The sequence below is a fragment of the Panicum virgatum genome, chromosome 7N, assembly GCF_016808335.1.
Source record: "Panicum virgatum strain AP13 chromosome 7N, P.virgatum_v5, whole genome shotgun sequence".
NCBI lineage: Eukaryota > Viridiplantae > Streptophyta > Magnoliopsida > Poales > Poaceae > Panicum > Panicum virgatum.
In genome coordinates this window covers 18,511,138-18,522,432 of record NC_053151.1, presented here as the reverse complement: position 1 = coordinate 18,522,432, position 11,295 = coordinate 18,511,138, and the positions used below count along the sequence as shown (strand labels likewise).

The window sequence follows — 11,295 nt, the reverse complement described above, 5'->3', positions numbered from 1 at the left end:
ATGTTTCATTGTTGGTAGGGATGGAGCCTTTTGATGGTAGGGTTCATTACTCAATAAGCACCGGAATACCGGATAGAGCCCGTCAAGCATGCCATTCATATTTTTTATTTTTTAATAAAGAATTAACCACCCTCTGTATCCAACTGGTGGATATAGATGGCCAAAAGTTATAAGAGTTCTTAGACTCTAACATTAAATGAGAGATTTCACAAAACAAGGAGAAAACTATAAAACAAAGAAAAAAAGCTACAAGACTAACCTTCAATCTTCTTTTTTGTTCCCGCTTCAACTTTGTAATATCTTCGCAGCACCAATCCATCGCATCTCTCATCTGCTTAGAAACTTGATGTTCAGATCATCTATTATATGCTAAATCTTTTCACGTCAACCTCCACCTAGCGCATCGGTGCAAGGAAATATGGATACCGCCTCCAGGGAGGAAGTGGTACCATGAGATGTCACCAATGTCAACACACCCGCATAATACCAAACAAAAATATAATTCTCTCAAACGGTTTCCATAGCACCCGATAGAACCATGAATATGTAGGGAGTGCATCGGCAAGACCTCCAAAAAGGAAATAGGTGCCAGCAGCATCGCCATTGCCGGTCAGCTTGAGACCGGACTAGGATTTCTCGCTCCCTGCGCTCGCCAATATCGTGTGCTAGCCCTTAGTGGAGCCAGATTGCTGACAATGGCCTCAACCCGCCGTCAATGAGGGCCCCACACTACCGGTGCCATTCAGACTCCACGCATCATTATTGGAGTAGATGGCCGCCATCAGACGGCGCACAGGCTCGAGACGCAGGGAAGAGTTGCCCGAGTCCTTGAGCGTCGCGACCAGAGCCCAAGGCCATGAGCAGCCAGGCCCGAGCCACCGCCACCCGACTGATCTCGATCTCAGTCTAGATGAAGAAAGCCGCTCAGATCCAATTGATTTTGCGCCAAGACGGGCGATTTGACCCTACCACAGTCCTCACTGCCCATGGACTTTCAACGGGCAATTCCTATGGAGACGAGACGAGGAAGGACGAGAGGAAGGGGGTTGTGGTGGTAGGGTTCTGTTTGGCGTGCGAGATGGGGGCGCAAAAGCGTAGAGTTCTGTTTCAGCATATCAGCCACATGCAGGGTGTTGATAGCCAAAATTGGCAAACACAAAGGCCGACTGGTCTGACCGGTCGGGTCAACCGATCAGACCGGTCTAGCCCTGTTCGGTCCGAATCAATTAAGATTTGTAATCTAGAGTCCTATTGTAACTCGATTTAGAAGGGGTACGACCTCTCGGGCTTATAAATATAAAGGCTGCGGCCGATTGAGGGTTTTTTTAACCACAATTGAATCAATACAATCTCTTTACCTTTTTTTTTCCAAACCCTATCTTTTCCAATCCTAATTCTGTTCTTCTTGCGTCTCTACGGCGTCTGAATGGCCTGCAGACATCAAGACAACCCTAGCTCTTCGAGCTCCGACGGGTCCCTCCCAAATTTGAGGTTATAGGTCTTTACGGATTTTCTGCGTCCAATTAGTCTGACCGGTTGGCGTGACCGGTCTGACCGGTCGCCGTCCGAGCCTGCTAGTGATTGATTGTTGCGGTCTGTGCGTTCTAGCGCTTGTGTGTTGACAAAATTTACGTCAACACAGGGGCACAACTAGTCACTCAATAAGGCATTAATCCAGTCAAAAAAATTGTGTGAGCTTGATCTATGGTGATAATTAACTCTATAATACCTAAGATTAGTGATGGCCTCCGAAAGCTAAGGATAGACTATTGCTTATTTGGCAATCGCATTATTTCTACTTAAAACAAATAAGAATCATCCCTTGCTAAAATTTTACAAGAATAATCCTTTTGTCATCAAAATGTGGCATCTCGACTCTACTAAACCTAATTACATAGAGAAACATGTCATGAAAAGACGTAAATAGTTAACCAGCATGCTCAGTTGGATCATTGTTCTTTTTTATTCTGGGTGAGGGGTGGGCAGTAGCCCCTACCAGCAACCAGCACTTCCATTCTTTTCTCTTGGTGTGGCTGTGGCCTTTCCGTCAACAGACGACATGTGAACTCATGTTATGCAGGTGGTAGAATGGTCCAGGGGTCTGATACCGTGTGGGTGGGTGAGCACGATTATTTTGGCCGTGCTCCAGGCCTCCAGATCATAATCCTGGAGGCTTTCTTTCGATTTGTATTGATGCATAAGGTGCCACTGCTGAAAGAACCTATGTATGATGAGAACCTATGTATGCATCCATCATGTGACTGAGCCGAGGGAAAAGTACATCACTAATACAATAAGTTCTTTCACTTATACTTTTAAAATGGAGTATCGAAAAAATATACTTTTAAAATGGTATTACTCGGAGATTCGGTGTTCCCATTTAACTGTACAATTTGTCATCGGGCCTGCACGTCAATGACTGTTTGCTACAATTTCATGAAAAAACGAGTGGGTCGTAAGGAGAGGACATCCAGCCACGGTTGAATACTTGCATTGTTCTGCGAATGCAGGTGTCTGTTGCTGGAGAGAGTTGCAACGTGATTGTTGTAGCTAGCAAAAGGCTGGGAGGGGGACAAAAGATGCATCACGGCTGATGATTGGTTACACATGGTCCCAAAAGGTTCTACACTTCCTTTTCAAAAGAAAAAGGTTCTACACTTGCACTGCTGATGGTTTTTTTTTCTGAAAGAGATATACCTCTACTTACATTAAAAGCACTAAAGAGTTTGGATACACCAATGGAACTGGGGCTACCAGTTTACCATACAGCGGAAACCACTTGCACTGATGGTCCACCGGTAAGTTTGTAAACAGGCATGCAGGGCACCACCGCACCAAGCAGCATTCAGAAGAAGAAAGGAAAGTGGAGAAAAGGACAAGCTTTTTCCAAATCAACTTCACGTTCTTGTGTACGAGTAGTGTTTCAGCTTGGATATTTTGAAACCAATGTAATGCCTGGTAATCTGTCAAAGGTGCTCCTCTGATCCTGGTTTCCCGTCCAAAAACTAGCTAATCATGCCCTGGGGAATTAACCAAAAACGGTAGTGCATTTCAAATTCCTCGGCGCGTTCTGTTTCGAAATCGTGCTAAAGGGGTCCAGAAGCTGAAAAGTTTCTCCAGCGTTTTGCGATGGCGGCAGTCTGCTGGCAAGCGCCAAGATCTCATCATCAGCAGAGGTTGAAGTTACTGTTGTCCTGCAGCTGCCGGTTCAGCGCCTGCCCGTGTGGACTGCACTGCCCTCTGCAGAAGAGGATCAGTGTGCAGCAACAGGTAAACGCCATGCTATCAATCACATGAGCACAGCCTGGCGTGTCTCCATCTCCATGGCTCACTCACTCACCTGCCTTCTACCTTCCCGGCTCCCCATCTTAAAACTTGAAGGGTGAAGTGAAGCCTCTCTCCTTGCTCGCTGCAGCGTCCTCTGCACGAGCTGGGCATTAGTGAGCAACCGCCGTTGTCTAATCCGAAGCTCTTTATGCGCAATGCCGGGCACTGGTGGCATTGGGTTTACAGCTGCACGGCCGCTTTCAGAGGCTGTTCGGCTTATCTAGGCTTGGCTTGTCTCGGCTTGTTTCGGCTTATTTCGGCTTATTTCCTATCACAGAATACTATTCATTCTACCAGCCCTACGCTATTTATGCGGTCAGCCGAACACGCTCTCAGTTTACCCGTGGCCGTTTCCGTAGAGTTCCCAGTCCTGGCAGCACAAGAACTTTCCGATAGCGACCTGGATCGAGCTGAGTGGATTGCTTCCTGTGCTGATGCCCAGTTCAGCTCAAGATTCAGATTCCCCTCACATGAACTCCTTTTCCACCTTTTGGGCAGCGGAGGTGCACCGGCTGCTGTTCCCAAGATAAATAATGTCTCTCCAAATTTGCCTCTTCACACTAATCTAGCTCCAGTGTCCCAATTTTCACTGACAGTGGATTGTTTGTCAGACAGTAAGAGTACTATATCAGTTCGAATTCTTGATTGAAACCTACGAGCAAGGAAGTTAACAGTTGATTGTTGTCTGCAAGGATTCGCAAAATGTTGGGAGAAAAAACAGTGCAAGAATCAGTTAGGATTGCGAGAACAAAACCGAGCACGGATCGAACAGATCCCATAAGCCAATCCGATCCGTGCTTGTACCAGCCTCTCCTGTGGGAAGGAAGGAATGGAGCACCGGTGGGTAACAGAAACCATAACTGCCCAGCTCGGACCACGGAATGAGATGAACGAGCTTGCACCTTGCACTAGTACTCTAAGTACTGTCTGGACGCCCATCGAGTGCTGAAAACAATCTCCAACCACGCCTGCTAACGCTAATCAAGGCCTGCAAGTACTCCTTGACGCTGCGGTTTGTTGATAAGCACAAGCTTAATGGGAGATGGCAACGGTGCAATTGCCAATGCAGATGATGGAAAAGTCTGCATCCCTAAAGGCAAACAGCATTCACACATTATGGTCTCACTGGTATCATAGAGTAATGTGGCAATACTGCAATAGAGTACAACCCCTGATTATGCAGTGAACTTTATTTAGCATTTTGTTTAAAGGTACATGAGGGGTAGATTCCCTAACGTACAGAGCTGGAAACAGGAATTAAGAGGCTGTTAAAGACCTGAATTTTGCGAACCAGTGAAATGTTAGATTACTGGATAAATAAAGTATGATAAGAGCTCCTGCAATCTGAAAGCCACAACGAAACACGGCGATGCCAACAAAAATCTGAATGTTAGCAGTTTATAACAAGTGCTTTGCAGAGAGACCAGGGAGTGCAAAGTCAGAGACAGTATATCAGTACAGCAACGAATTATTATTCTCATCAAACTACAAAAGGGACCGAGAATAGTACTAAAATTTACTGATTGCAAATGAATGCTTACTGTGTAGGCTTTACCAACTTGCTCAAGGTTGCTACAGTCAGAATATGAGCAGCATACATGGCGTCAGGCCCTCTGAAACTACAGAGAGGCCTGGTGCAGAGTAGCACTCAACTAGCAGGTTGTATCCATGATTAGTTTCAATTTTGAACAATGCAATTTTTAGAATCTATCACTAGTGTCTTCTTTTTGTTCTTGTTTCACTGGTTTCTTGCCATCTCAAGTTTCAACTGTACTTTCTAGGCAAGCAAGTGGAAAATCCTCAGAGAAGGTAAACTAATTGACCTACCAACCAAACCAGCGCTTTATGGTAAGCAGAAAACGATATAAATTACTTTTGAGATAAGTGGGTTAGCACCAACAACTACTACCGCCCTGATATTATACTTTATAAATCAATGGCTAATGTTATACCTTTATGTAACATAGCCACAGTGTATCTTACCTTTGCCAGATGTGCTTTTTTGCAGAGTCCCAGGCTGACAAAAACAAATGACAAAGGTACTGATTTAATATTATTCATTGCCTGAACATTCCATAGGCCACAAGTTAATGATAGGAACTCATGTACCAGAGTCACATAATTGATCTAGTGGCTGAAAAATATCATCACGCACAGACATTTTATGCAAGTATACTATCTCAGAAAGTAAGAAACCTCTTTTCAGGTTACTAGACAGCAGGATTCAACAGAAGTATGTACAGACGGTGTAAGAATGAGGTTCTTTCCAGTCAACAAAGCTCTATATTTCATCTAAGAATAGATGATGCTCTCATGTGCAAAATTGCACCAAAAACAAAGTGGAAAAGGAAAGAGAAACAAACAAAACCAAAATACAAGTACCCTTTGCTGTTTCATATCACTTGTACACTATGGAACAGAGCAGAAACCTGACCTTGGCTTGGCTCTACTGAAGTTGCCACTCCACACAATCATCAAAGTCGAGACTACTCGAGCAGTCAAGCAGCGCATTCTGCTGTTGCTCGTACCTGCATATGTAATTTAGCCCAACAAGCAGTTCACAAATAACTGCCTCCGTCTTCTTCCGATCGGCGAAATACAGTGTCTGCAATAGCAACACATTCCCCTTCAACACAATCTGCTGCTGCTCAAAGTTCCTCTCAGCCTGCCACCGGATCATGTTGTGGGCCATTGGAGCAAGCCAAGCCAGTGTCTTCTCAAGCGTCTCTCTCCAATCGTGCGCGAGGAATGCATCGTAGATCGCCATGTTCTTCACATATGTTTTCAGATTTTTCCTCAATGCCACCTTCAAACTTGAAGGCAGCATCTGGTACAGATCATCCCGTGCCTCCTCCCCAACGAGATGTGGGTACCGGAGCAACTTCTCAATGATGATAATGATGTTTGCATAATGCAACGCCAACGCTGAGCCTCCAATTGTGGATGGTGGCGCAAGTGATGTCACGGTGCTCTTCGGACCAAACCGTACCCTTCTGCCAATCTTGCCGCTCTTGGTTGGCGTAGTGGATACCCCTTGCTCGCCACTGAACGGTACAAGCATCCCTGACCTGATTGTGCTAATGCAGCTGGAATCTTCCAAGAACTCATCCTCGAACCCATCCTTCCAAGATACTGAGCGACTCAAGCTAAAGCACTCCATGAACATCTTCCCCGGGCTTGCTCCACAATTTGACCGAAAATTCACCGACCGCGGCATATCTGGATCACCTCTGGCAATTGGCCCTGACTTGCAATCGCTGAGATTGTTCTGCAGAGGACCTGAATTTGCCGTCACTGGACCAGAGAGCTGGCGGCTTTGGTCACATTGGACAGACTCCCGGGTGGTGGCCAGCAGGTCGAGCCCCAGCATTGGGTCGCCGAACACAAGGCGGATGCGGTCGTAGATGGCGCAGACGGCGCGCGCGAGCAGGAGCACGGCCTTGTCGTAGGTCCAGTTCCAGAGCGACGAGTCCCTGAGGCGGCGCACGTCGTGGCGTCGCCAGCGCGTGCGCTGCTCGAGCGCGCGGCGGGCCTCGTCGGTGGGGAGCTTCCGCGCCGACTGCTCGAGCTCGGTGAGCGCCTCGAGCTCGGCGTAGAGCGCGGCGGTGGCGGCGGCGAGGCGGTCGAGCTTGCGCACGAGCGAGGCGGCCTCGGAGGGCGTGGCGACGGCGAAGGCGGCGGCGTCGGAGCGGCCGGCGAGGAGGTCGGCGTAGACGTGGTCGAAGCCCATGAGCGCGGGGACGGTGCACCGCCGCCCGAGGCGCGTGGCCACGGCGGCGACGCGGTTGAGCGCGTCGAGCTTCTCGGCGAGGGCGAGCGCGAGGAGGCGGGCGTCGTCGCCGGGGACGAGCGCGCGCACGGCGTGGGAGCCGAGGCAGAGCGGGCCGAGCAGGCGCGCCGCCTCGGCGTCGGAGAGGGAGCGGTAGAGGTTGGCGGCGCGCGACATGGCGTTGGCCACCTCGAAGGACAGGATGGCCACCCTGCTGTCCTCCGCGGCCGCGTTGGCGCCGCCCTTGGCGCTCGCCGCCGCCGGGCGCACCTTCTTGGACGAGGACGACGTGGTCGCCATGGAGAGCACCTTGTGGACCAGCGGCTCCGCCACCATGCCTCCGGCCTCGCTCCCCCTCGAGCTCTCCAATCAAAGATTTGCCCCCAGAGCTAGCCCAAAATCTAGAAACAAAGGCAAGGAATAATCCTGGCGTTTACCAAGCAGCTGGAAGGGGATTCGATTTGAATTGGAGGGCTCCGATTCCGTGGCTGACCAGCTCCAGCAAGGAGGAAATGAATGGCGGCGGGGCCAGAGCGAGCAGCAGAGATGGTGGAGTTTCGTCAACCCTCCAAGACAAGACTAGTAGTACTGGCGTGGAAGGTCGAAAAACGAAAATGGCATTTCTCGGTTGGTGTGCCGAGGAACCCAAGGTGGGTGGTGGACCTGGGGACGAGAGGAACGACAGCAAGGGGACGACGAGCGGGGAATGAGCAAGACGAAGGATGGTAACTAGCTAGCTAGGCGAGATTTGGATGCGAGAGGAGGGAGGCGACGCCATTGATGCATGCGCCCGAAGCCTCGCTGGTGGCATTAAATCGCCATAAATTGGAGCGGGAGCAAGGCAACAAAAGCAAGAAGCCGCCGCGGGCGCCCTCGCCTGCTCTCCCTCGCCTCGCCAGCCAGGACGGGGGCGGAGTGAGTGATGATGGACGGGTGCAGTGGTTGGCTCTGCTCTGCACCCGCCCCGGGGTAACTTTCCCGGTGACCTTTTGCCATTTGCAACCAACAGAACGAAAGCCTACCCAGAGACTGCTCTGTGGGGTAGCACCGCGTGGGGCCATCCTGTCAGTGAGGTGGAGGTTTGTATGGCCTAGGCGGGCGTGACATGCTCAAGGGGGAGGAGGAGTAGCAGTTGCGTTTGAAAAGCCGGTGGACTTTGGAGCAAGTAAACTTACCGCAGCACCACATTTTGCAGTTTGGTCCTTGTACTTGGTAGTAATTGTTTGAAAGTGCTGTCCTCACTTCTTCAGATGATCGTGGCATTCATCCATCATCATGTCTCCCCACTATCCATCCATTTGGTCATTCTTCCCGACTTTTACTATCAAGGAAAACGACAGGGGAGGGCTAGAAGAGAATAAGAAAAACAACGGATGTTCCTATTGAATAAGACAAAAATATGCATGTCGAGGAATGATTCCGGAAGAAAAGGTTGCTACTAGAAATGATTGTGTGAATGACACGCCAGCTTCAGTGATGTAACCCGCCGTGGATCACCCTAACAAAGCAAAGAGAAATGCTATAGCCACATCATACTTTATCCATTGCTTCACTCTGTTCTGCTGGCTCCGGCTGGTTTATTACCTTCAAGTAGCTCACATTACCTTCAAGTTGCTATGAATGTTCTTTATTACCTTCAAGTAGCTCAGTGGACTTGGTTAAACCAAAATAATGATTTTCCATGTTGAATATGTTAAAGTCCAACATTTTAAGACATACTTAGCTCACATAAGGATAGTTTGCATGCCAAAAAATATGTTTTATTAAATATACATAAGTTGTTGGGTAATAAAAGCTTGAAGAACTCTTCGCAAACAATTTTCTTCTAATTACTACTATCCCACTTTAATGAACTTACTTTATTCAAAAATTAGTATTTTTTTAAAAAAAATTTGAGGACAATTGTTTCGATTCCTACAGACCGGTTGGGTTTGAAACTTATGGCATTTGTTTGTGTTGACAACTTGGCATTCTCATCATACAATTTGGCAAATGGTTCCTTGTATAATCAAAACAGAATAGAACCCAAAATCAAGCAGTAAGTCTGACCGGTTAGCTGTCATTACTTCATTTTTTTCTTGCGATCGGGTGAAAACGTAAGGATGATCGTGCGCATCTTGCTTTCTGAATGGTAGGAAGTGACTAGGCAGTAATATTTTTAATTGACTCGTAGAGTGCACTACTTAAGAAGGGTAACGACGGCAAGTTTGTTGCCGTGCCTTTTGTTGTGAAAGAAAAAGACCATCTTGACTCCAAATTAATCCTTGCAGCGCACTACAGACTAGCCTTGAAAGCAAGAAGCATTCCGTTTGAGTCAACATTTTACGGCCCTGACACTGAAGAATTTAACTGTTGCTTATATTTCAGTTTGACTTTGAGAGTGACCTCGCCGAAATAGGTCAGTTTTGAGAAAGTCTCACATGTACACCCAAAGCGATCACACGGAGAGTAGAATCGCCTGAAGCGTCACCCTATCCTAGCGTCCTAATAGCATGATGAAACGCCACATGAGTCATGTATGGCTTCAGGCTTTCAGCCACCGCGTTCGGCAGGCTGGAGCTGGAGGCTGGAGTTGGAGTGGTGTGAGAGGAAAACACTGTTACCTGGCTGGTGGCTGGAGACTGGAGCTGGAGTGGTGTGAGAGGGAATTACTGTAGGGCTGGAGCCCTACCCACCAGCCGAACACAGTTAACAAGAAAAAAGAATGTCTAAAATATAAAACCGTCAGGCCTCAGGTGGTGAATCGCAAATGTTTCCCGCGATAGGGCACGCCTGCAAGAAACGTACTATTGCCGATTCATGGTCACGAGTTGTCGGACGCTGCGCCTGACGCGTGGGCCCAACAGCCCCCTTCTCTGGGCCCGCGTGTCAGAGGCGGTGCTCCTCTCGACCCTTTCGAACAGCTCCGCTCTGCTCCGGGCGCCAGGAAACCGAAAAGGCCGGCGCTGGCTTTCCGGTTTGAGTTCCCAGGAGAGGAGGGGCTGGTCCGGGCGAGTCGCCGCCATCCGGGCTCCGGTACGAGAGGAGCGAGGCCCGAGGGCGTTTGGTCCGCCGGCGCCGGCCCGGCAGGCCAGGCTTTTTTTTTTATAATACGCTTCTGTATTTCTTAGACAAGGAAAACATCTATGTACACATACGAATACAGAACCGTATGTATAGGATACAAAAGCAGCCGTATCAGCCAAACAACACAAAAGACCCTAAACAAAAGAGAAATTGCAATGAATCCCCTGGATCCTTCGCGAGCCGCCAGCAATCGACTTCATCGCCGCCGGTCGTCACCGCCGGAGAAGAAGACATGCGTCCCCACGAACTGGAGAAGCCCCTTCGCCCACAGGCTTTTCTCGGAGTCGCAGTAGAAGAAGCCATCGGCGTTAGCCCGTCGACCGGGGCTGCGCTCCAACTCCTCCAGCCCCTGGATCAGAGCTCGCCGTCGACGACACGCGTCGCCGAGGGAAGACGGAGCTGGATCCAGCCTACCACCATCCGCCACCCCTACAGCTTGCTCCGAACCCTTGCCGAAGAAAAATCCCAGCACCAGCATCACCTGACCAAGATGATGAAGCACCGGCCCCGGACTCCTGTACATAGCTCCACGACCCCTCCGATGGCGCCGGAGTGGAACGCCACCGGGGCGAGGAAGAGGCCTGGAGACATTATTCCGCTGCGCCTCCGTTGCCATCGCCTCGCCGACGCCGCTCGGAAAAGCCCATCACAGAGGAGCTCCCTCCCGACAAACCCCAACCTCACAGGAAGCAAACGAGCAGAAGGACTCACTCGGATCATCCTGGAGGAGCAAAATCCTCACCGCCGCGCCGCCATCGCCGACAAGCCGCGAAAGGACACGGACCGAGAAGGAGAGGACGCCGCCGCCTTCAACCGCACACGAACAGGAGCAGCTGCACCTCTCCTCCGGCAAACCCAGACCTAGACACAACCCTAGACCTATATGTACAACCGCACGACGATTTCCCAGCCGCCCTCCCTCTTCGACGCCATACTGGCCGCCAGAGAGGAAGAGGGCCGGCGAAATCGCCGCCGGAAGACGAAACTGCGCCGCTGTCACCTTTTCCGCCTCCTCTCAACTGTAGCAAGGGGAAAAGAAGACTCGCGACCTCTCCCTATCACGAAAATATCGTTGGATGAACAACCCCGGCAGGCCAGGCTTGGTAGGCAGGGCAGCGGGGCTGGCTACTCCT

At 49.8% G+C, this 11,295-nt stretch overlaps 1 protein-coding gene across 1 annotated transcript; it reads right to left on the bottom strand.

Annotated features, from left to right (window-relative positions):
- Positions 1-5,487: 5,487 nt before the first annotated feature.
- Positions 5,488-8,041, bottom strand: LOC120682446. The gene has a single exon (XM_039964363.1). It carries the CDS (start codon positions 7,430-7,432, stop codon positions 5,774-5,776), a length of 1,659 nt encoding a protein of 552 aa, XP_039820297.1. The 5' UTR covers positions 7,433-8,041; the 3' UTR covers positions 5,488-5,773.
- Positions 8,042-11,295: the final 3,254 nt, after the last annotated feature.

Excerpts from the sequence above, each read along its gene's own strand:
- LOC120682446 (XM_039964363.1), bottom strand. The coding sequence starts at position 7,432 with ATGGTGGCGGAGCCGCTGGTCCACAAGGTGCTCTCCATGGCGACCACG.